Below are 26,439 nucleotides of genomic sequence, written 5' to 3' on the forward strand. Positions count from 1 at the left end.
GTTAGACAGATTAGGTTTTAGTCAAGAGGAAAAAATCAGAGAAGAAACTGAAATATTACGAACCTGAATGGCCAGAGTGACGGTGTTGAGAAGGATCAGGACAAACATGACGTATTCAAATCCTGTCGAGTTGATGATGGACCAGAACTTATACTGAACCGGATTCTTCGGGATGTAAAGCTTCAGCGGCTGAGCCTTCAGAGCGTACTCCACACACTGACGCTGGAGAGGGCACGAGAGCATTAACAGTACTGCAACAACGCAGCTAAACAAAAAACAAAACAAAATTATGATAAAAAATATGCTGGGACTGTAAAAAAAATTGTTTTAACTAAAATTACTTTGGTAAAAGAAAATTAAGGGAACACTTCAATGACTTCAACGACTTGTGATTTTAACTCACTGTTGTTCCATAATTTATGTGAAATATGTGAATATTTTATTCATCAAGATGTGAACAAAATCCGTTGATTAAAAATATATATTTAAAACAACTGCATAAGAAACCCCGCTCCTATGTTTACAGTGAAAGTAACATAAAAATAAATAAATAGAAAATAAACAGAAGATGGAACAACAAAAACACCCTATAACTGATAATCTTATGATAAATCAAATACAATGTTTTTTTTGCAAGATTAAGAGTTTCTAAAATTAATATTTAAAAACATTAAATAACCAAAATTAATAAAGGAATAAATAAATAAATTATTAATGACATAAAAATTTAGATTTATCAACTATAGCAACCTGTTACCTTTGGATTTGAACACCTTTGAACGTACTTACTTTGATCATTATTGTTTTTAACTAGGGATGGGTACCGGTGTCCGGTGCCATGATGGCACCGGTTCTGACATAAACGGTAGTAACCAGACCGAAAAGCAGCGCACATTTCGGTGCTTTATTTCGGTGCTTTTTTTTTCCTGAGCTGTGCACTTCTAGCCAATAATTTTACGTTTCCGAGGATAGTAGGCGGGGCCAGGTACGTACGTTCTTTATGAGCAGAGCTACAGATTAAAATGTCCAAGGCGAAGCGGTCAAAAGTCCGGCTGTACTTCACAGCAAAATATGCAAACTCAGCAGCCTGCAACAAGTGCTTTAAGCTGATACTGTGATACTGTCAAAGGAGGTAACACCTCAAATCCGATGAAACACCTGGCGACGCATAGCGTTTTTTTTAAAAGCCCAGAAATGCGCCGTATGATAGCCTGCGAGACCTCACACCGAGCACGTCTACTGTGCGTGGGTTGCCTGTTATCTGACCCGGAGTTAGCAATATCCCCCAAAAACCCCGAAGAGGAGCGTCCTGGCCCCTAGCCCTGCCAGTGTAGCAGAAATGATGAGGATGATGATGCAGCAGCAGCTGTTCTTCTCTGCGTGAGTAGCTTAATGTTCGTGTGTAATTTACGTTGAGTAGGCTAACCACGTTATTACATTAATGCATGTAAGGTGAACTAGCAAACATCATCATAGCTACATGCGTCTGTCTTCTTGTTTGATGGCAGATACTCCCTTCACCCTGGCTAAAAAGGCTAAAATGACCAAAGAAAAAGGAAAACAGCTAAACACGAGAGGTTTTGGATAAAGTTTGTGTTTTTTCCATTGTTTAAGCACTGCTTCCAGCCAAGAGTGATGCCATATATGCCCCATAGCTGCAGAAAAGGCTAACATTGTTATCTTTTTACAAAAAACAGCTGAACATGAGAGGTTTTTGGACCAATTTTGTGTTCTCCATTCTTTAAGCACCGGTTTGAGCACCGTTTGAGCACCGGCACCGTTTCAAAAGTACCGATTTGGCACCGGTATCGGATAAAACCTAAACGATACCCATCCCTATTTTTAATGTATACGATGACTGTGACACTGATTCGTTTGGGTCCAGACTGGCAGCTGGGTTTACCTGGTTCTTGTCCAGCTCACAGTTCTTATATTCTTGCTCTCCCTGTTCTCTGAAGGTGATGATGACAAAACCCACAAAGATGTTCATCATGAAGAAGGCGATGATGATGATATAGACGATGAAGAAGATGGAAATCTCCACCCGGTAGTTGTAGATGGGACCAGAGTTCTCGCCGTTGGCGTCGATGGCTTTGTAGAGCAGACTGAAGACAGACGGGTTAAAATGTCAGAGTTGGTTCCCCACAAACAGTTAAAAAAAACCAAAAACAAAAACTGAGCACTCACGCAGGCCAGCCCTCAAAGGTGGACACGGTGAAGAGCGCCATCATCCCCATCAAGACGTTATCAAAGTTAAAGTCACTGTTCATCCAGATCCTCTCTCTGACCATCGGATGGCTCACGTCTCCATCTTTGTACACCACGAAGGTCCCTCTGAACACACACATCACATTTCATCAGAAGACGCTGACTTAAAGTCATGTGCTGGATATTTAATTATGAAGTGAACATGGCGCCCTAAACATTCCATAAACCCTCAAACCGAGTATTCACCTGACATTCAACCATTGAGGGGACTCACCTTTGGCCACACAGTGTGACGGTCTTATGTTCAACCCAACATGAGTAAACAAGTCCAGTCGAGTCACGGAAACAAGAAACTGAACAATACACTGTATATAAAAGATGGACACAACCACTATGACATCACCACGTTCCTGTTATGAATGTTTGACCTGCTGCCATTTTGGCGTTTTGAAATGGCGTTGGTGTACGAGGGGAGGATCTGACTGTGAAACAAAGGACACTGTAGGCTCATTTCTTACCGACTTGTGATTGATAAATCGTTTTCTAAAGAACACATCTTGAATAATTTTTATTTTTACTATCATGTACAAAATTAAGTCATGTTTTATTTATAAGACCTCACAAAAAGTGACTGAACCCACAAACTCATCAGGAAAGTGCTCACTGAAGAGAAAGGAGACAAGGCCGTTTCTTCCACACAATCGGAATTCTTTCTGCAACTAGATAAGTCCCTCCAGCCCAAACTTCTGTCCATTAGGGGGAAAAAGCATGTTTTAAGGCACAGGTGTCAAACTCCAGGCCTCGAGGGCCGGTGTCCTGCAGGTTTTAGATGTGTCCTTGATCCAACACAGCTGATTTAAATGGCTAAATGACCTCCTCAACATGTCTTGAAGTTCTCCAGAGGCCTGGTAATGAACTAATCATTTGATTCAGGTGTGTTGACCCAGGGTGAGATCTAAAGCCTGCAGGACACCGGCCCTCGAGACTGGAGTTCGACACCCCTGTTTTAAGGCATTTCAAGCCTAGCTCGACGTTTTAGACCTGGAAGCCACGATTGATATTCATCTCGGCTGCAAACCAAGTATTGTTTTTACAAAAAAGACATAAAATCTTATCTCAAGTTGTGACATCGATAGTTAGAATCAGACTCAAATTAAAATGAAATTGCGCTAAACTGAGTGGCAACTTTAAACATCAGAAACAAAGTATAACTCTAAGATACAGACTTAGATTTTATAAATCATTGGAATTGAATACAAATCAGAGGATTACCTCTGGAGTGAAATAAAATTAGATTGTTTATTGTTGTTGAAGTTGAATGTCAGTATTTAAAACACAAGCTGGCTTCAGTTTTGAACAATTTAAATAATGAAAACTCACTTGCACTGTTCGGGGGTGTGTTTGGCTTCATCGGTGCAGCGGTAAAATTTACCCTGAAATGCAAAACACACAGATTGGACCAGAAACACAAACACTGTGCTGACGTTTAGTCACAGCTTTAAGACTTCAAAAATATGAACAGAGACTTGGAGCAGAACGCAATAATGCTACAGTGTCTTTATTGTTCGATGCACTGTAAATATAGGACTCATGATAAATACTTTTTTGTGTTTGAGGTTATGTTTTAGAAGGTTTTTTTAACATCCATTTCTCTGGTTTGTTTTTGTTTGTTTGTTTATCGAATATGTGAAAATGTTTCATTTCCTGTTTTGCCATATCTGACTGTTTTTCTTTACTTTGGTGGCCCTTTGATGACTCTGGAAATTCAGAATCAGGGTCAGTGTTGTCCTGATAAACAGTGTACATTTATAAAACACACTCTATTTTCTCCCCTTCTGCCCAATGAAACACTTTTACTCCTCAGAATACTCGGAAGTTTTTCCAAAAATGTGTCCAGTGTGTAAGTAGACGTTCTCAGCCTCACTTTGAAGAGCTGGACTCCAATACAGGCGAACATGAACTGCAGCAGGGTCGTGACAATCATGATGTTTCCGATGGTCCTGATGGCCACAAACACACACTGGACCACATGCTGCGCGACAAAAACAAACAAACACAAAGTCAGGGAGTATTTTTAAAATAACACAGCACAATGCCTGGTACTCGCCTACAACCCTCAATATGTACCATCGCTACTCCCCTTTGACCCCTTTGACTAGGCTTTTGTACGCCCCACATTAAGTGAACATATCACTGTACTGTGTAATGTTACCTTGAGTCCTTTGGCCCTGTTGATGGCCCTCAGAGGTCGGAGCACCCTGAGGACCCTGAGGATTTTCACCACTGAGATGGCACTGGAGCTGCAGAGGCACACGCACACATTTACACACCTCAGTTTGTTTAAACACACTTACATCAAAACAGTCTCTGTACTTAAATACAGTCCAAACACATACAGCAAACCATGCATGAGACAAAGACTGAAACAAACAGGAAAGTCAGAATGTATGTTGTTTGGATACTGACTGCAGGAAGAAGGAGACCAAAGAGACGCTGACGACCAGGAGATCCAACAAGTTAAACCAGTTCCTGCAGAACGAGCCCTGATGGAGGAACGCTCCGTGGACCGTCATCTGTGAATGAGAGAACATGTTGGCAATGCAAGACAATCAAAAGAGGGAGAGGAGGGCCTGGGTGAGTTATTTCATTGAGCTGAAGGCGATATTTACCTTTAACAGAATCTCCACAGTGAAGATGGAGGTAAAGGCGTAGTCTGCATAGCCCAGAATCTGAACACAGAGGTTGAAAACAAACCAGACTCAGGTCCAACATTTCAATTTTTTTCTTCAGAATCCAGAAATAACTTTCCACAGGTGAGTCAGGATAACGTGTGCAGATTAAAGCAGATGCAGCTGACACATTTGCTTTTCATTTATTAGCATTTTAGCATTTTCTTTTAAATAAGATATTTTTATGTGGGCTTTTGTGATGTAACTGAGGCTGTGGATGGTGAAGTAGCTGCTGTGTTAGAGGCTTAAAGGCAGCCAAAATAAAGTAATAGATAAAAATATTGATAGAAAACTGTGAGATTAAATTATTTTCAAAACAGTTTCTGGTTGCGATAATAACATCCTGCTCTATAAAATAAATAAATAAATAAATCGAGAAAAAAGTCCAAGAAACAGTTGAAGCAGCAGCTCAATGAGACACATTCAGTTTTCACTCAGATGACGACAGAGAGTCACACAGCAGAGACCTAAGTCCTGAACAAGTTTTAATTTAATTTGGCAGAAAGTTCAGGAACTCAGCTCCGTAAAACCAAGTGTATCATATTTCATACATGAGTTGGTGGTGGCTTTATCCTTCTTTCAATTGCCTTGTGGGATTTTTCAGCATCTCAAGCTTGGTTTGGCTGCTATTGTGGAGCCTGTGCTACAGTCGCTCTTCTGTAGGATCGAACTGCACAGTTTGCCCTTCGCTCTCTGCACACATCAGCAACTCCTGAGGTCATCGCTGGTTTTACTCGTTGTTCATCTTAAACTGCTTTTGGTACAGTAGGTATGAACCACTGGACAGGACCTGCTGTTTCAGATACACCACTGATCCATGCAGCCATAACACTTTGGTCACTTGAACCCTTGTGCTGCCATTTTTCCTCCTTCAGTGCATTAACGTTCATCTTTCCTTCCTATTCAGTTCCTTCATGTAGCCCAACACCTGTCACTGGTTTTATGATGGTGGGAGTTTAAAGCGGAGAAGTCTGCATATCAAGAAAAAAGATGTTTAACTACCTTAGCTCATCTACACAAAACTCAAAAGTCCTTGAGAAGGTTCATGGTTTCATTTTAGCTCAGAAACAGAAGCAAAGTGCTTGAGCTCATTTTCGGTTTGCTGAAGACGGTTAAAACACAATCAATGAGAAATACGCACTGCTCGTAAGGACGGCAGCCGAGAGGCTCGTTAATTAATTCAAGATAGAACCAAAATGTATAATTTGCACAGTTTCGTAGAGAACAGAGGAGGCAAACACAGGGTTAACGCTCAGTATGAGCAGGTCTGATTGTATGTTTGAAGTAATTTCCTCCCTCAGCTGTTGTGAATTGCTACTTCTTGCATGAAGCCAGCTGCTGCTCTGCATGTGAGTGTTTAAGTTTGTGTGTCTGCACACACACACACACACACACACACACACACTGTGAGTATTCATTATCTGACAGTGAACTGGTGATTTTCTGCCTCCATGTGTTTCCATGTGTTTCCCTCTTTAACCCGGTTAGGCACTGACCCACTTCTGCAGTGTAATCTGCTGAGGCCCCGCCCCCAGCGCAGACCACAGAGGGTTGGCACAGGATTGGATCAGCTGGAGGGATGCTGTGCTCTGCTGCGATTGGTTGCTTGGCTATCAGGTAACTTGGTGATGGTGAAAGTGGCTGACATGGTGGTTTGTCTTATTTCACCCAGACAGGCAGAATAAATAAGTTTCAAGAAGGCCTGGAACTAAGAGTATGCTGGCTTTAGTCATCCTAGTGGTGGTCCCAAGCCTGGATAATGGAGGCATGTTAGGTCAGGAGGGGGTATTGGGAACAAAATCTTTGCCAAATCAAGAATGGGGATCATCAAGAATCAGATTGGTCCAGAACAATGGATGCTGAGCTACTACTGGCTGAAGACAAAGGAAGAGGAGAGGTGGAAGGCATATTAGGAGGCAGCGAGAGAGAAAGCAAGGTAGGAGTGTTGAAGTAAGAGTAGGGACTTCAAATGTAGGATCTATTATTGATAAAGGGAGAGAGCTGGCTGATGACTCATAGAAGGAAAAGATAAATTGTATTTGCAGGAGGCCAGAAGCATCGGAGGTGGATTCAAACTGTTCAACCACGGTGTAGACAGGACAGTGTTGTGGAGGTGAAGATGGTGTCAGACAGGATCACGAGTTTGAAGCTGAAAATCAAACAGGTGATGCTGATGTTGTCGGTGTGTACGCCCCACAGGTTGGATGGGAGTTAAAAGAGAAAGAGAAATTCTGCAGTAATTTGGATGAAGAGGTAAAGTGTGTCCCCAAAGGTACTCAGCCCTCTGTGAGCAACTTCAGATCTCACATTATAGACTCACATTGTTCCTGAAGGAGTGGGCTCTGATTGGATCCTCGGCAGCCAATGAGCAGCTGCTGAGGATGATGAAGACGAGGATGAGGTTGGTGAAGATGTGGTGATGGATCAGAGTGTGGCAGGCCACACGGATACTGCAGACGGAGACAAAGAGTCAGTGTTAGAGGCTTCACGTCCCAGCATGAAGGATACTAGAATTTCAATCACAAAAGCTGGAACACAGACTCTGGGTAAAGTTAACCACACAGCAAAACACATTATGTCTAAAATAACCACATCAACAAGCTAAAAAACTCCTAGAAATGATGCCAGAAAATCTAACTTTATGTAAATATTACTTAAAGGGAACAACAATAATACATGACTCAAACATATTTGTGTGATTGTTATTGTTCATCCTGTAGAGGTGTTAGACGGCGTGTTGCACGCGCATGTGTCGACACACTCACGGGTTTGTCTTGCTGAGGCAGAAGAAGGCGCTTCCTTCTGGGATCGGGAGAACCTTCTCTTTAGGAGGAGCAAGATCGGCCATCTTTAACTGGACTCCTCCCTCTGAGAAAGGAGAAAGGAAAGTGAACGATCTGAGGGTGATGGTTTTAGCTTTTAGAACATCCATCATTTCAGTGATTGAGAGCTGGATAGTTGCATGTTATGGTACTGATATTTAAATATTCATACATTGGGCCTCTGTTTTCATCACCTTTAAAGTCTCTGATAGCAGCTTCCTGGTTCATCACTTGTAGCTCCTGTGTTACTGTTCTTATTAACATATTCTCAGACATTTGTCATATTGGTCATATTACACTCGTGTTTTATTTACTGATTATTGGAGGGATTATTGTAAAGCTAAAAATAAAAATACGGCAATATGTATTCATCCAGAAAAAATGTTTGTTTTGCACTTAACTAGAGCTGCATCATTGTCATAGAAAAAACCCCATGATGCAGCACTGTCTCCATGCTGAACTGGAGATGCTTGTCCACGCCTTTATCTCCTCCCGGTTAGACTGTTGTAAATCACTCTTTTCCTGTCTGTTTAAGGCTTCCTTAAATCGCCTCCAAGTGGTCCAAAATGCTGCAGGCTTTTAACCCACAGTAATAAAGTCTCCCATATCACTCCCATGTTAAAATCCTTGCACTGGCTTCCAGTTGGGTACAGATTTAAGTTTAAAATCCTCACTTTTACCTATATCGCTGAGCTTCTCCAACCTTACTCTCCAAAGCGGATTCTTAGATCCACTGATAGCGGTCTTCTGTCTGTTCCAGGGACCCGTTTAAAAACAAAGCAGCATCGTGCTTTTCAAAGCCTGGCTCCAATACTGTGGAACAGTTTACCTCCCCGCTACGCACCATCGACTCTGTGGCTTCTTTTAAAAAACAGCTTAAAACACATTTGTTTAAACAGGCATTTGGGTAATGTTCGTGTGTAATATGTTGTTTTACTTTATATGTTTTTATACTCCCATGTGAAGCACTCTGTAATAGATTCTTGTCTTAAAAAGTGCTATATAAATAAATTTTACTTTTACTTACTTACATAAAAAACACGACATCAAATGTAAACAAGCTGTTTTCCTTGAAAATAGATTTTTCACCAAATAAATATCAGTTCATGTCATTGGAGGAAATGCTGGGACCTGGACTGGACAGACAGAGTGAGTCAGGCAGCTTGATTGGTGGATCTCCCGTCTCCTCTTTGTCTGATTGGTGGATCTAGTTTTATAACTTGTCCCACATATTTTTAATCTACCTTCCTAATGTTTCAGCAGAGGTCTCAGCAGCCTGTTGACTCACACTACAGACAGCCGACTGTGTGCAGGAGGGTGTTTGGTCCTCTTTGGGCACCTTTAAAGCGTATTCTCGCACAACTTGCAACTTAAATAAATGATAAATAAATCAATACTATATCTTCCCTCTATCCAGGATCCAGCTACCTTTTAAACTGGTATTAAATAGCACTTAAATCTCCTCCAGTAATCTGATTTAAAACTGTAAATTTGTCAAAGAACCACTAAAAATGGGTATCTTGTTGTCCCTGTGTCTTTCACATAGGACTTTCTCTAAAACGGTTCCTTAAAGATCTCTTTAAAAAGCCTCAGTGTGGAGTAAACTAATGTTCTTTGATTGCGCTGTGAAGCTTGTGACTTTTCTTGTTTACAGTCGTTTCTGAGTTATCATCCAATTAAAATGGTGAATTTAGTTTTCCTGTCACTTCAGCGTCACATCTTCTCGGCTAAACTTGAAATGTGGCGATGGGCTCAGCCGAGGACTGACCTTCATCTCCTTCAGGAAGCTCCTCTTCCTCTTCATACTCAGTGTCTTCATCAACATCGACCTGAAAAGACAAACAGCCCTCAAAGAAAAAGATCGCTGATAGTTAACTGAAACATTGCAGTCGGAGTTTGATGTTCACCTTCACTTCTTCTTCTGTAGCTTCCTCCTCTGCTCCCTCCTCCTTCTTACTGAAGAGACAAAATACAACAGTGCAGTCAGAAGTCAACAACTAGCTTTATTTCTTCCTCCCCTCTTTCCTTTTGTCCTCCGTCCATCACTTACTCTTTTTTCTTGTCATCACTGTCTCCTCCTGCCAGGTTGTCCACGGCGATAGCCAAGAAGACGTTCAGCAGGATGTCTGATGCTCGTTAAGGATGCTGATGTTTTCACAGGTTACTACTCATAAAACAACAAAGATGATCTTCACCTTGAGCACAATCACTCAATAGGAGATCATTGTTTCACTAAAACTCAAGGAGGGGTATTAAGTATTGTGGAAATTGAAAGATGCCTCTAAAACAACAAATACATGTATTACCACAAATGCAGCTTTGAGAACTTTGGTGCATCAGGGGGATTCAAGGATACAGTTACCACAGATGAAGAGGATGACAAAGTAAATACAGACGATCATCCCGGGAAACACGGGGCCGCCGTATGCCATGATGCCGTCATACATGACCATGTTCCAGTCCTCACCTGTCAGGATCTAAACACACAGTCATCGTGAGGCGCCCGCTCCTTGCACGTCGTGACATCACTGGGAGAAAGTGGTTGCAGTGCTACCTGGAAACAGGTGAGCAGCGCCTGCGGGAAAGCGTCGAATGTGCTGCGTTTGGTCTGCGTTTCATCAAAGTTGAATTTTCCTCCGAACAGCTGCATGCCGAGCAGGGCGAAGATGATGAGGAAGAGGAAAAGGAGGAGCAGCAGCGAGGCGATGGACTTCATGGAGTTCAGCAGCGATGCCACCAGGTTGGACAGAGCCGTCCAATGCCTGAGCAAACAGAGAGTGACCTCAGCGATGACTCATGACGAGCCGTGTGACCTGCATCGGGTGGTTCGGGTGTGTTTTCTCACCGTGTCACCTTGAAGATCCGCAGCAGACGGACGCAGCGCAGCACAGAGATCCCCAGAGGAGGCATGATCTCCAGCTCCACCAGGATGGTCTCCACGATGCCACCGCACACCACGAAGCAGTCGAAACGATTAAAGAACGCCACAAAGTAATGGGCCAGACCCAAACTGTACATCTTCAGCAACATCTCCACCGTAAAGAGAGACAGCAGCACCTTGTTGGCAATGTCTGCACAAACAAAGACACGGACACAGAAAATGTTTGCTCAACAACATTTCAAACTGAAATATCAGTGTCTCTACGACCCGTTCCTCTTGTGGAGGAGAAGGAGGCTGTTGTTACCCTGGACTTGAGTCAGCCAGTCTGGTTGGTTATAGTGCTCAGAGGCGCTGAGGGAGGTGTTGAGGAAGACCAGCAGCAAAACCAGCCAATAGAAAGTTACGGATTTGACGGCAGTGCGACAGTTTCTGCGACAGACTCGGTTCCAGCGACGTAACGTCCGACTGAGGCAAAGAAAGAGAGTCGTTCAGGTGAAGGTGAGTCTAACGTGCTGACTTTAGTCTGCTGAACCTCTGAAGGTCAGTGAACTCACCAGCAGCCGATCTTCATCATCTGAGCACTGAAACATAACATTTTTTGTTTTTATGTGAAGTTGTTCCTGAAGGGGGCACTAAAGCAAGAATCATGTGATGTACGAACTGAAAGTGTGCGTGTGTGTGTGTGTGTGTGTGTGTGTGTGTGTGTGTGTGTTACCAGCAGGCCTGGCAGCAGTTGGTGTGCTCCTCATCGATGTTCTCTGTGTTTTCAGACGCCGTTTCACTGGCAGGAAGACTCGCTGAAACACACACAAACAGACAAATATTAATAAATGATCAATGCAAGTCAACAATCCTGCTTCTTAAAAAATGTGGCACTTATTAATTTCTATACTATCAATATATTTTATTTGTTATGCAAACAAAAATATAAAGTATAAAATATTCATATCTTATTCATACAGTATATCTCACAAATTTTTCCCTCTCCGATTGATGAAAGCTGACGTTTCCCGACCTCCTCAGTGAATCTATACTGAGGTGAATCCAGCTGAACGAGCTCGGAGAGTAAGTCTGATCAGAAACAGGGTCAGATAAATATGAGGACAGAAAGAGACCCAGATATTTTACAGGGACAGCGAGGATGACGTTTGCATTTAGACTGAGAGATGTACAAACTGCACAGAGCTGTCTCTGTGATAATACAACTCATATATACTGTACATATTATGTGTGTGATTGTGCTTCTATTAATCGTACTGGTGCATCATTCTGTTAACACAGCCACCTTATTATAGGAACCAAAAATAAATCTCCATAATGTAGGTCCCTGTGTCAGACAGATACCTTCTCCAGCTGTTGTTGGATTTTACTGTATCTGCTCTTCTGGTAAAAAAATGTTTTTGGCCTGTGTGGCTAGTTTCACAGTTTATTATGACTCGCACATCTGGACATCGGTGAGGGTTAAAGGGGGATGTCGTTCCATTGATAGGTGTGTTGAAGCTGACACAGTTCAGGTAACTAAACTGGACCTCTCCACCATGTTTGTTGTGCTGGTGTCTTGTAGAATTTTAATAGAAATAGGTAACAGCTGCTTGGGCTGCTGTGTGGTAAAACCATCAAAACAATGAGTGAAGTTCCACAGTCTCTCTCTGCACTCTTAAATATAAGAAATGTAGCTTGCTAACATAGCTTGCTAGCCTCAGCTCATGACGTTGCACCTTCTTATCCTAACAAGGTCACTTCTGGCACTAAAAATCCTCTGATGTGATGGAGACACAACAGTGTTTGCATGTGTGTCTCACCATGAGTTTCGTTGGAGTGACTGAACCATCCAAACTTCCCTCTCTTCTTATCAGCCAGATCGCCCAGAGATGGCCCTGAGAGAGAAAAACATTTATTATTAAAATAAGCAGCTTAAAATGAAATACAGAGAGAGCGCCAGCCTCGTGTGGCAGCCAAGCCAAACACAAAACGAACTTTTTGACAATGACTTCAAACCAAATCAAATTAATTCAAAGTTATTGCTACGAGCAAAAATAAGAAAATATCAAGAATTCCCAAAGTAATGTGTTAAGAAATAAATATATATTCGTAGTGCTTATTTTCTGTTTATATTGTTTTACAGTCAGGCGAAATGTGGATATTTTCTCTGACACAAATGTTATTTAATGTTGAAACTTACAATCAAACCAAGCAACCAAACAAAAGGCTTAACAAGCATCTACCTTACATCACATTTCTGGCTCGTTTGGTTTCTGCTGTTGTGCTTGAGATAAAGACACAAGCAGAGAAACTGATGGTTTGGAGAGCAGGATACAGAAAACAGTTTCCATCTAACAGCTCAGTGGAGGTTTGAAACAACCTGCTAAAAAACACAGGGAGCTGCCATATTTAAAGCCACTGTACTGTATTTGGGCTCCTGCAGCTCCTCTGATTGGACTCAGTCATCTAAACGATTTGTGTGAAAATGACCATTAAAATAAGACAGCTGAGGCAGTTTCTGCATAGTGATTAGGATGCCACATGTTCCAAGGTATCCTAGGTCCTTTTCTGGCTTGAGGCCCAGAGCTGCTGGAAGAGGGCTTTAGGTGGGGACACCTGGGTTACTTTGGTGAGACCGCCCCCTCCCCCCTGACTCCAGACAAGCAGAGATGGATAATAATATGATCACAACTAATGTTTGGGACCAAATGTCACACTGGAGACCTAAAGGAGCCAATCTGAGTAAAGAAACCCACGACAGTCCACCAAGAAGAAACCATAGTGTGCCCAAGCCTTACGTGGGTTTCCGTCCTCGTCCAGTTCATCCATGTCCTCAGCCTGAGTGATCCAGTCCATGTACCCACACAGATCCTCCTCCATCTGCTGCTTCTCTCGCAACTTCTGGAAATCTCCACGAGCCTTTGCCTTCTCCCTCTCCTTACTGAACTCTCTGCAGCATCCACAACGATTCAGACATTTAAAACTCCTCAAAATCATCATCACGGGAAGAAGTGTTCAGATGCTTCACTTAAGCAGATATTGAACAATGATGAGTGTTGAGAACATAAAATATTACCACTGCTATTACAAGTTAGGCCTGTATTCATAATCGGGGCTAAAAATATATTTAAGATAAGATGTGCTTAAACTTATTTGAACTATATCAGAAACTTCAGCTGTTTAACCCTGAATAATGCCTCAGATAAGAATGAGGTTTTTACACTATTAAATGCATCTAAAGTGTCCTTTTATTTGCCTAAGTACATATATATATATATATATGTATATATATATATGTATATGTATATGTATATATATATATATATATATATATATATATATATATATATATATATATATATAATGTGAACAGCTTTTGTGTTTGGAGATGACCGACCCGCTGAGGACTCCCAGAACGAGGTTGAGAACAAAGAAGGAGCCAAAAATCACCAAGCTAACAAAATACACCCACGGCAGCTCAAACCCAATGGCATCGTTCATCTGTGCACAGACACAACAGAAAGAGAGAAAACACAATGAAAAGTGAGCACCTCTTATGTTTTTGGACAGGCTGGTAAACATGACACCACAATGCATTTTACCCAGTACAGCACGTCAGTCCATCCCTCCATGGTGATGCACTGGAACACGGTCAACATGGCGAAGAAGAAGTTGTCGAAATTTGTGATTCCTCCATTGGGACCAGCCCACCTTCCCCGACACTCTGAGCCATTTATGATGCACTGACGGCCATGACCAGCAAACGCACACGGCACCGGGTCATCCTCCACATAATTATCTGAGGAATATTCCATTTAAATTCAGTTTTATTTTTATATCCCCAAATCACAAGAACAGTCACCTCAAGGCGATTTGTATTTAAGGTAAAGACCCTACAAGAGCAGAGAGAAAGCCCCAAAATCTAATCGACCCCTTCTGAGAAACCACTTGGCAACAGTGAGAAGAAGAACTAAGTTTTAACAGGAAGAACGTTTTAGCTTCTACAGTCATCAAAAAATAAGCAGGATCTGTGTGAATGTGTCCTGCATTGTGTGTTCGATCATACCGGTTCCTATATAGTAGCAGGTCCTGTGCATGCGTCCGATGAAGAGCTCCAGACCGATGATGGCATAGATGATGATGACGAAGAGAACCAGCAGAGCAATGTGAAGCAAAGGAACCATCGCCTTCATGATGGAGTTCAACACAATCTGCAGACCTGACAGACACACACAGCTGAACATGTGGACAACCATTGACCATGCACACAATGAGTCCACGCCAAAGTCTAGGAAACTTACTGGGGACTCCAGAAACCAGTCTGAGGGGCCGCAGGACTCTGAAGGCTCTTAGAGCTTTGACATCCAGACCTCCAGGTTTCCCAGGCATGTGATGGGTTGTTGCTTGCTCGCCACTTGACTTATGAGTCATTGTCTCCAGGACAACACTGAACAAGCTGTGCGGAAAACATCAGAAGAAGAAAAGGAACATCAACCTTTATGATCTAGCTCATTGAAATGTGGGCTTCAGTTGATCTCAGTTAGACCAACATCTGAGTTTGACCAGTATACCTTGAACATCACACAAGTGTTGTTTCCAGCAGCTGCAGAAAACAATGATGTCATTCATGTATATATATATATATATATATATGTATATATATATATATATATATATATATATATATATATGTATATATATATATATATATATATATATATATATATATATATATATATATATATATATATATATATATATGTATATATATATATAAACAAACAACACCCAGCACGCCCCTGCGGGCGGTTTATCCTTCAAGCTCGGGTCCTCTACCAGAGGCCTGGGAGCTTGAGGGTCCTGCGCAGTATCTTAGCTGTTCCCAGGACTGCGCTCTTCTGGACAGAGATTTCCGATGTTGTTCCCGGGATCTGCTGGAGCCACTCGCCTAGCTTGGGAGTCACCGCACCTAGTGCTCCGATTACCACGGGGACCACCGTTACCTTCACCCTCCACATCCTCTCGAGCTCTTCTCTGAGCCCTTGGTATTTCTCCAGCTTCTCGTGTTCCTTCTTCCTGATATTGCTGTCATTCGGAACCGCTACATCGATCACTACGGCCGCCTTCTTCTGTTTGTCTACCACCACTATGTCCGGTTGGTTAGCCACCACCATATATATATATATATATATATATATATATATATATATATATATATATATATATATATATATATAAAATATATATATATAAAAAACAACCAGATGACACCATTCAACTCCCCCAGAGCTCGTCCCATCAGCCTTTTGAACATTGCAGGTCTATCTTTCAGGCCAAATAGCATAACCTTAAATTGAAAGAGGTCCAGATAAAGGGAGTTATCGTGCTCACCTCAGGGTTCATTTTCACCTGTAACCTCTATAGACAAGACAGCAGCAGCACTATCCTGTAGTTCTCGTATTGCCTAAATACGTGCAGTCCATCAAACGTCTGTCACAGAAGCTGATCAGGTGGCAGGAAGTTAGGTGGACGTTCACCTTTTTCCAGCAGAGAGAAGCCTCAGACTGGGTGAACCATGACCCATTAATCATCATGTGATAAACAATTGCAGACATACTGTACGGACAAAGATTATTTCTGAAACTGTGCGATTAAACTCCACTGGAAGGACTGAAAATGCTTAAGTTTGGATCCAACCTTCAGTCCAGGAGGTGGGGAGTGCCATCCTGCTGCTTCACACACGGCTGCAAAACACCACCTGTGCCTGTTGGAGGCCCAGTCTGATAAAGCCACTCCATCTACGGTCCCTCAAGCTGGAGGGAAGAGAGACTCTGCAGTTTGTGATTCTGCATTAAAATGATCACAAACTGGAACAAGAGGAAACCCCAAATAAGAATGTCTGACCACACAAACAGATTAGATCAAGATGTCGCTTATTTCCTACTGAGGCAGATTAATTACTTCCTGAGTAAACAGAGTAAAAAAAATATTAAAGCTATGAACCTGCGATAACCCCCCTTAACCTCCCCTGGGATCCTTCAACACATTTAGACTCTCTGAAATCCACGATCTTTCTACAGCTATCAATAAAACATCCAATGAAAACTGCCTTTAAAGTAAATCCAGCTTCAGAGACAGAACACAAATCAAACACTGAACTCCTACAAGAACTCCTGAGTGTCCCACATATAGCATCCTGACTGTAAAGTGGAACATAGCTTCCTCAGGCTGTGTTACCATGACAACAGGGTTTATCATCATCATCATCACCATTATCAGCCTGAGGACATCCAGTCGCATCAGCGTCCTGCAACAAGGACACGAAATAACAAAGAGAACCAAGGTTAGGACCTGCAGGACTGAGTGTGATCTCAGTCAGCGACTGATCGGAGGAAATGACTCAGAGCTGCTGCCAACCTGTTAAACTACTGGGCTGTATTTACCATATGTAATAATAACTATTCAAAAATCAGTAATCTAAGTCAGCCATTTCTTTTGGCTTGTAGAAAGGCAGAATATATGCTGCAGATTTTACAGATACTGCACAATAAAATTTGATTCAACATGATGCAACACAGCAAAATTTGCAGCAAATCTTCCATCTTTCTACCCATCCTCTATCATAGTGTGAGAGGTGTGGCACCCTGGATGATACCCACAAAGCAGGGCCCGTGCATCTGGTGGATTCAAACCCAGGACCCTCAGCTCTGGGCAAAATCATCAGCAACTAAAATGACAACACATCACTCAGATGTCTAAGAAGAACCATCTCTGCAGCTCTGGAGTACCAGAGGTTCAGGGTTAAACAGCGTGTTCCTGCAACGCATCAGGCTGCTTAGGTTTCCTGGATGAGTTCAGTCCACTGTGTAGAAATCAGAGGTCAAAAGACAGAACCTGCAAACTGAGTGAAACTATGACATCACCGCTGGGCCTGAGCCTGATTTACTGAAAGTCTTCTGCAGTCAGATCAGATCTACTGCTGCAACATGCAGAGAGCAACAAAGAAAAGGATCCCAGAACACGGGGAACCAACAGATCCTAAAAGCCTACGGTGAGAACCATCTTTTGATTTGCTTACCCAACTATGACGATGACAAAGTCGAGCAAGTTCCAGCCGTTGCGGATGTAGGAGCTGGGGTGCATCACCAGACCGTAGGCCAGGATCTTTAGGAAGGTCTCCACGGTGAAGATGATGAGGAAGACATACTCCACTTGTTCCTGAAACACATAATATGTTCCATGTCTGTGTGCGTAACCCGGTAAACGTGGACGTGGTGAATTTGTGAGTATTTCGGAGAATTACCAATCTGTCCTCATCTCTGACACACACACACACACACACACACACACACACACACACACACACACACACACACACACACACACACACACACACACACTGGTCTTCCTACACTTATGAGGATCATTATCAAATGGAGGCATTATCGTTCAAATTGTTCGATATAAGCTCAAGTCCTACCTGACCTTCAGCCCAAAACTTAAAATCTTAACCCACCAACAGTCACAAAAAAGCTACTTTCAGCTGGTCCCTTATTCACACGACATCGCCACAGTGGGCAGATCCACGTGTTTGATGTGGCAGATGTTTTAAACCCCTCCTCACGCAACCCCAAAGGATTTATTTCTCCACCAGCGGATGTGTAAACCACTACACTCTTGAGCCTCCGACAGCCACAATATCACACAAATGACCTTCACTTTAAGACCTGTCCTCACAAAGAAACACAAACACACTTATGTACAGGGCTCATTTTTTTTCTGCTGGCAGTTATCAACTCTAAATCTCTCTTAAACACACACAAAATGTTTTCATTTCAAATACATGTTTGACTGTATTACTTCCTCATTATTTACTTTGTAGCGACAGGCGAGAGGAAGCATTTTCATGCTTCACTAGTTGTAGACAGTATCTGTGACACAGTATAAATAACCCAGTTTTTATGACAAAAATAATAACAAATCCACATCTAGGTTCTGAAAGCATTTAACAAATGCGTTCAAATATCATCAGTAAGTTTCAGTTGTTAGCAAACCAACCCAGTACCGCAGCAAAGCGTGCAATAGACACGGGACACCACTGAGTCCATTTCATGCTTTGCCTCTCCAAAACATGAAATGAATGCAGAAATTGCATTACCAGCAGGGGGAGATAATATATTTAAAGCCACAAAGTTGGTAGTGAGCAAAAAACGTATGAAGTATATTCCAGGGTCCTTAATTGCAGGAAACGATTAAGCTGAGGCACCTAAAACATATATAGATGTAAATTGTTAATAATGCTGTTTAAAGGGTTTCCCGCGGTTTTCCCTTTCATGCTGCTTGTGTAAATCTGTGGAGACGCTTTGCTTCTCCAAAACGGTGGACCGGTGTCTATTACATGCTCTGTTGTGATATTAGGTTGAGCCTATTTCCACTTTCAGAAGCTACAAAACAATAATAAATAATAATAATGTTGTAGCTGAACAGCTAAGCAACAAACTGAAAATAAAAAGCAGCAGAGTGCTGTTGCAGATTCAGCCAGTAATCCTCTGCAGGTTTATCTCTACCACAGACCACTGAACATTAAACTCTGTTTCCACAGTGGATCCATAAATATCAGCCTGAGCTCCTTTCACGCCGCTTGGCTAAACATGTAGTTACTGTGATTTGTGTTTCTCGAAATAGGCAGAGATGTCACTTCAGCACAAAGTGGCTGCCTGAACAGCGAGTACAGTTCAACTGTAAGTGAAGATCGAGAGATGCAGGCATAAAGAGGAGAGTGAGGAGAAGCCGAACCATCAGAGCAGAAACTCCTCAGATCTGATCACAAACCTGTCAGTCATCTACTGCATCAGCATCCATGACCTATGACTTCTACCACAGGAGCAACACACAAAGTGGAGCTGAATCTGCAATCAGTGCACAAACCACGGAGCAACTTCTGGGGCAAAAACACACTCAACACAAAAAAAGTAGAGTCAGTATTTACGAAAGAGCACAGTGACAGGACTGCGTGAAAGGAAACCCAGAGACTTTTTTTTCTACTGACACTGTTGCATGTGTATTTCTGGGCGTAGGTCCTGTCTCAAAGTGCAAAATATAGGGAGGAGAAATAAATAATGAAAACTAATTTAATAATATTTGCAACACACAATTTATTGCAAATTTCTCATTAAAAAAAAACACAAATTTTTTGCTTAATCACAACAACAACAACAACAACAACAATAATAATAATAATAATAATAATAATAATAATAACAATAATAACAATAATAATGATGATGATAGATTGACTCTGCCTGTGTTTAGAAAACAGTGCAACTTTTGTAAATCACCCATGAACCTAATAACTGAGCACTGTTCGTGTATTGCGCTTGCACGCTGTTTTCCCCGTGTATTAAATCAAATGCCAAAAACTGAAGTTCTTCTAATGGCCACTTGAGGCTGTCTCTAAAAGTCAGTCCATGTCCGTAGTCTCCGAATTCAGCCATGGAAAGAAATACGTTTAGAACCTGCAACAAAAATACCTCTAAAGCGAACGACCAAGCAAACACATAACAAACATATAGCAGGTGTTTTTGAAACTCATCTGTTTGGATTTTCTGACAGGTGTGTAGATATAAGCAACTTTAGTATCTTATATCTGCTAAACTGGACCTCTGAACTGTGTTTATGAAAAAACCCCTGCATGTACTTGTGTCATATGCAGCTCATCCAAGTAGTTTTATTTCAGTTTTGGTGAAAAGTGTTATCATTGGAAGGTTATGTATTTCTGTGCATTGCACCCATATAGTTTATGGATGCTGCTTCTATCCAAGCTTGCATGATTGGTTGATTGCTTAGCAGTCCTCCCTGTAGTCCAAAAATGGTAAATCCTTCTTTGGAGCTTAGATTTAGCATGTCATGCATTTCACTTTCATTCCCACCACAGAGACTGACCGAGGAGAACTTAGCTTAGCTTAGCATGAAGACTAGAACCAGAGGGAAAGCACAGTACAGCTCCAGGAAACTAATAAATATCACCAAGTCCAAACTTCCATGTTTCTGTTTGATGTGAGACTACAAGGTCTCTATGGTTGATCATGACATGAGAAATTTTAACTACCTGAGTCCAGTGTGTTTGTGACTGTGTGTCTTATCTCACCAGATCATGGTTGGTGGAGTTGGAGTCATCCTCAGGAAATGGTTTGGAAACTCCCAGGGCGACACAGTTTGCAAAGATGGCCAACAGGATGAAGATGTCAAATGGCCTGAGTTACATTCAGGAAACAACTAAAAACAAGCTTTGTTTTTGACACGAGGACTCAATTTTAACCACTCCATGACATTTTCGCAGACCTATAAATCGTGTAACATCATCGGCATTACATGAGATTTTCTCCTGTCACCTGCTGGCTCTGGAGATATATTAAGGAGGACCTGTTCTGCAGATGTCCAGCTCTATATTTCAATTCTAGGACTCTAACAAAGTACTTTTGGATGAGTATAATTATATATTAGCCCTTTATGCAGCCCAATTATACCCCGAAATTCTGTGCAGTTAAAATAATCTATTAATATATATATTTTGTTTGTGTCATTGATTATAAACTGACACTCGACAATAATCTATCCAATAAAAGAAAAAAGAAAAAAGAACATTTAAGCAGCATTATAAGTATATGGCAGAAAATAACATTAAAAAAAGCAATAAAGTCATTTTTAACCTGGGACTAATTAACCTCTCCTTACGGTCACAGTAAAGGATACTTCCACTCAACAATATGGAGCGCAGCCCGTCTGATTGGGTTGTTGAGTTTCAGACAATATAATGCCCGGGGAGCACGCTGGACCTGATTAGTGCCCTGCACCTGAGGAGGAAGTGACATCAAGCATGTCATCAATAGCATCATCAACATTGGTAACTCTTTTATTGTCTTTTATTTTGCCTTTCCAAAAAGGGTTCAGGTCAGCAGCTCCATATTATAACTGAAAACCTGCCGTCAGACCTTCCACCTGCGTGTTTAGCGTGTTTTCTCACCTGTTTCTTAGCGTGTTGTCCTCTTTTTCTCTGCGTTCCTGTTGAACTTGTGGTCGAGTGAAGCGTGTCTGTTCTTGTCATCCTCACACCTCCTTCGTCCTCTCCATCCAGCTCTTGATCCCACTCCGCATTACTCTCCTCACCTCCTCCTTCTTCTCTGTCCCCTCTTCCATCCACCTCTCCTCCCTCCTCCTCTTCCTCACCTTCGCCCCCTCCTTCCTCCCCATCCACAGCTTTGGCGTAGCCATTACGACCAGAACCTGGAAACGCAAGAAATGCACAGAAAAATGTCAAAACCTACAAGACTTTTCCAGTTTTAGCCTATCCATCGATAAATCCGTCAATAACCCATCCATCCATTTTCTTCCATATATCCTGGCTGGATCACAGGGGCAGCAGCCCAAGCAGAGAGGTCCAGACCTCCCTCTCCCAGGTCACCTCCTCTAGCTTATCCAGGGGAACACCGAGGCGTTCCCAGACTGACAGATATGAGAGCGATATTGATATAAACTCCTTCAGTTAGGACATGCCTTGAACAACTCACTCAGGAGGCACTCAGGAGGTGCCCTAAACAGATGCTCGAACCAGCTCAACTGCCTTCTTTTGACAAGGAGTAGCGCCTCTACTCTGAGCCCCTCTCAAATGACTGAACTCCTCACCCTATCTCTAAGACCCAACCATTTTTCGATCAGCAATGTTCAGTCACTGCCCAGAGCTCGTGCCCACAGGTGAGAGGAAGATGAAGATCGACTGGTAAATTGAGAGCTTTGCTTGTGTGCTCAGCTCTCTCTTCACCACGACAGACCTTTGTAGCTTCCAAATCACGGCAGACGCTGACTGCATATTTTTTATCCAGTGTATTTGGATAACATTGTCTCTCAGCCTCACATAAAACTGCAGAAGAAGAACCAGAATCTAGTATTTGCTGCTGATCTTCATGTCATAATAATATCCACTTGTTACGTCTGTTATCATTAGCCATTTCCAGGTCCAACTACTCTTTCAGTTCTCAAAATCAAGCAGGCACTGAGGCACAAAAAAAAGACTTTTAATTTAGTTCAATTTAGTTCTTTTTATATAGCTCCAAATCACAACAACACCTCAGACAAAAGAACCCAAGAACAAAACTCCCAAACACAAGTTAAGTTAAGTGTAACATAGTGTTTGCTGTGGAGTGCAGCGAAAAGTTCTCAGAGCTTTACATCGAAGAAATCAAACAGCCTCTCCATAATATAATAACATATACATAATATAGGCATAATATACAAGAACCAACTCGACAGGAAAAGACTCAGCTGCACATCTGCACCTAAAGGTCAAAGGTCCCCCTTTCGTGGATTCCAGTGTTTACATTTTTGACAGAGAAGACAGATGGTTTGAAAGAGGAGTTAGGTCGGGCCTTTGGATGTGTCATATGTATGTGTATTTAACTCCAGGTGTTTGTGGCCATGAACCAGTCTGTCTGTAACACACGTGTGATTTTTCCTTTTCTTCTGACCTCGCTACAAGGTCAAAGAGGAGAGAAGCGTGACACGGAGAAAAGAAATTAGGTAAAATGAACCGTGAGGAAGAGAAGGAGAGAGATGTGATAGAATCCAGAGGAGGTGAAAAAAGGAAATTATAGTGAACAGCTGCGACCTAGATCTGTGTGTGTGTGTGTGTGTGTGTGTGTGTGTGTGTGTGTGTGTGTGTGTGTGTGTGTGTGTGTGTGTGTGTGTGTGTGTGTGTGTGTGATGTAGGCTGGGATTGATGTGTTGGTACCTGAACACACACGCACACACAGACATGTTTGTCTTAATATACCTAAGAGGACCTCAACACTGAACCCTGAAACCAAGTCAAACCCTGAAGCAGACGTAAATGTCCTCAAAGGGTAGGAACATCCACAGGTCCTCACAATGATAGCAAAACAAGGACACACACACACAGATCTACCTCTCTCCATTTAGTCCTTTCCTAGAGTTCCTGTATTTCCCAGTATGCATTGCTTTTGCATCCAGCTGCCCTTTATTTACCACGCAGGTAGAGACGGTAAGAGCAGAGTGGGACTGATGGATGCCTTCATGGTCAGTGGGAAAAAACGCCCTCACACGTATTAAGCATCAAACAGTTTATTTGTGCAGCGTTGTCTAAACATGTTTCTTATATTTTGTGGGTGAAGATGAATATTTGTGTTATTATTGTAATTTGTTATTATGGTTTTGTAGAATATAGTATAATAATATATTATTATTTGTTGTTTGTTTTTATAGAGCCTGTGTGGTGGAAAACCTCTATACAAAAGAAAAAAATATATACTAATCTCAGTCCCAATTTTATTATTTTCTCATAAGGCTTACTTTAATCTGTACGGAGGCAGCGTATACTGTAAGTATATATCACAGAGATATTATTTATATTGACTGTGAAAGGACATATTGACAGTGCTCACCAGACAAAGAAAGGCTGTCCAGTGTGGTTGGAGTGGTAGAGGGGACACATTTACAAAAATTGCTGATCAAAAGCAAATTTAAAACAAAGTCAAAACAAGCAAAAACCAACGTTAGACCAATGCTTACTGGGCAGCTGGGTAGCAAACAACCATAGCACAACCAAGAACATCTAGAACCATCAATTAACCGGTGTTGAGAATTTCATGCAAAAATAATACGACTCAGTTTCCCAACACAAACAGTTTTTCAAAACAATACGTTTCTCAACTCAGCTTTTATTCCTGTTAATAAACTTTAAAAAATAACTATAAAACAGAAGGTCTGTTTATTTATGAGCCCCCTGAGGTCTAAGTCATTATATGCGCCAACTCTAACACTAGTCCTATTATGCACTTCAAGACAGCAGCACCAGCTATTGCTATCAAGTGATGCTTTGCAATATCAAACTAAAACAAATACCTGAATCCCAAATATCTACTGATATGATCTGAAATACAACACTAAATATGAATCTGAATGTTGTTGTTTTTGTTTGTATTATTGTACATAGTTTAACAGAGTCATTATCTAATTATAAAATATCTGAAAAGCTCATTAAATGCCAGCTTAGTAACATGGTAAAGGAAACCTGGAAAGTGTTCCTGATATGAAATGTGCACTGAAGAAAGGAGAATTATGGTCCTCATCAGAGTTAAAGAGGATGTTAGGTGTAAGACGGGTCTATTTTATGATGGACAGATAATTTCGGTACGAGTCCTTTGATTTCATTAACAGGTGATGCCATCCTGGTTGCAATACTGTAAAGAAGCATTTCTGCTGTACACATTTTAAAGCAGAATCGTGGTTTACTTCGTATTATTACACTTTGCTTTTGTTTTTATTTTGCAAGAGTTCAGAAAAGTCCTGTTAAGCATTTTCGCTGTAGAGACCTTTGATTCCTATAGCAGATCTGCGTAGTTACTAGAAAAACTTCTCACCGATGCATTTGGTCATATTCTGCTCTGAGCTGCATCAACGTATGATGACAAGTTTTTATGTTTTAGGAAAATAAAAGGACTCAATTGAAGAGCTGGTGAAGCTGCTTCACCCGCAGGACAACAAGAACCATCCAATTATCCCCGAATTATCCCGAGTCAGCTTGCATCATCGAGAGGACAGTGAGTGTGTGTTCAGGTACTTGTGTCTTTGTGGGGACCAATCCGATTTTACTTATATTTGTGAGGACGCTGTAGCCAGTCCTTACTTTTAGACAGATGTTAAAAGGTTGAGTGTTCAGACCTGGTTTTATAGTAAAGACCTCACATAGTACAAAACATTTTTTTTAAAGTTAAATGGATCTTTTGGCAACGGATGATGTGAATTTATTGAAATTCTGGACATTTTTTACATACATTTTCTAAAGTAAATTCATAGAGAAGATGAGAATCGTTCTTAAAAAACTGAACGAGTTTCAGGTTGGCATTATTTTAATGATGGTCTTCGCAAACATGTGTGAGTGTGTGTGGTGTAGTGGTACATTCCACGGCTCGCACAGAACTCTCCATCCGCCTTGTTAACTTTCTACTTTTCACTGCCCATTCTCAGTGTGTGTGTGTGTGTTAGTGTGTGTCACGCTACCCTCCAGCCTGGTCCAGCTGGAAGGTCATCAGTTCAGTTAGTGAATGTTGGAGCAGTTTTTTCTTCTTCACTGCTCACAAACACAGTTCTGCAGCAGCAGCCATGCTCAGTTCTCTAGTCAGTCCAGTGAATATTATAATGTTTATTATCTGATAAATCATCCAAGTGCTCAGATCTCCTCCTACAAAACACAAGCTTAACTGTGTTAATTGTGAAAGTAGATTCATTCTTGTTTAATTTCCTTAGAAATTATGCTAAAATGTTTCAAAATAAGCAACATCAACAAAGCTGAGATAGGAGCTATTTATCTTAAATAAAATAAAAGTTATAGAAGAGATATTTTGTTCAGTTTTTACAAATGCTCCTGTGTACTCCTGTTAGCAACATTAAAGCAAAGACTTCACTTAGTTATTTTAAAACACACTGCTGTTGAGATTAAAAAAATAATAATAATGAATTTAGTTAATTTCATGCATTTGATTTACCATGACCATAGTAACCTTTACTCTGTTAGTCTTTCTGGGCTTTTTGTTCTATAATATATACACTATACTTTCTACTATATGAATGAGGAATGGAAAAAAATGACAGCAAGTCTGAATGCTATTGTTGCGATTAAATTGCAGAGCTTGAAAAGCTTTTTGGATCCTTTTTGATGGAACTGATTTCAGGGCGTTACAGACTTTTAAGGACTTACAGATTTGTTGCGAATAACTTTTTTTAAATAAAGCCCTGAGGGTGAGAT

The 26,439-nt window shown here is 41.4% G+C and overlaps 1 protein-coding gene across 1 annotated transcript in view; it reads right to left on the bottom strand.

The window, feature by feature from the left end:
* The window catches only part of LOC308406657 (voltage-dependent L-type calcium channel subunit alpha-1D-like), a 46,179-nt gene that overhangs the window by 14,079 nt on the left and 5,661 nt on the right, over positions 1-26,439 (bottom strand). The window contains 30 exon segments of the mRNA XM_080897794.1: positions 64-222; positions 1,904-2,105; positions 2,188-2,334; positions 3,589-3,641; positions 4,133-4,240; positions 4,421-4,508; positions 4,675-4,785; positions 4,787-4,853; positions 4,856-4,937; positions 7,258-7,387; positions 7,703-7,805; positions 9,528-9,588; positions 9,667-9,715; positions 9,810-9,885; positions 10,116-10,236; positions 10,314-10,521; positions 10,605-10,830; positions 10,945-11,105; positions 11,195-11,221; positions 11,356-11,437; positions 12,443-12,517; positions 13,421-13,572; positions 14,020-14,123; positions 14,225-14,421; positions 14,689-14,841; positions 14,924-15,078; positions 17,701-17,840; positions 20,770-20,875; positions 21,375-21,475; positions 21,646-21,905. Of these exon segments, the coding sequence (XP_080753920.1) occupies positions 64-222; positions 1,904-2,105; positions 2,188-2,334; positions 3,589-3,641; positions 4,133-4,240; positions 4,421-4,508; positions 4,675-4,785; positions 4,787-4,853; positions 4,856-4,937; positions 7,258-7,387; positions 7,703-7,805; positions 9,528-9,588; positions 9,667-9,715; positions 9,810-9,885; positions 10,116-10,236; positions 10,314-10,521; positions 10,605-10,830; positions 10,945-11,105; positions 11,195-11,221; positions 11,356-11,437; positions 12,443-12,517; positions 13,421-13,572; positions 14,020-14,123; positions 14,225-14,421; positions 14,689-14,841; positions 14,924-15,078; positions 17,701-17,840; positions 20,770-20,875; positions 21,375-21,475; positions 21,646-21,905 (3,704 nt within the window).

This window comes from Rhamphochromis sp. 'chilingali' (assembly GCF_963969265.1).
Source record: "Rhamphochromis sp. 'chilingali' genome assembly, chromosome: 12".
Classification (NCBI taxonomy): domain Eukaryota; kingdom Metazoa; phylum Chordata; class Actinopteri; order Cichliformes; family Cichlidae; genus Rhamphochromis; species Rhamphochromis sp. 'chilingali'.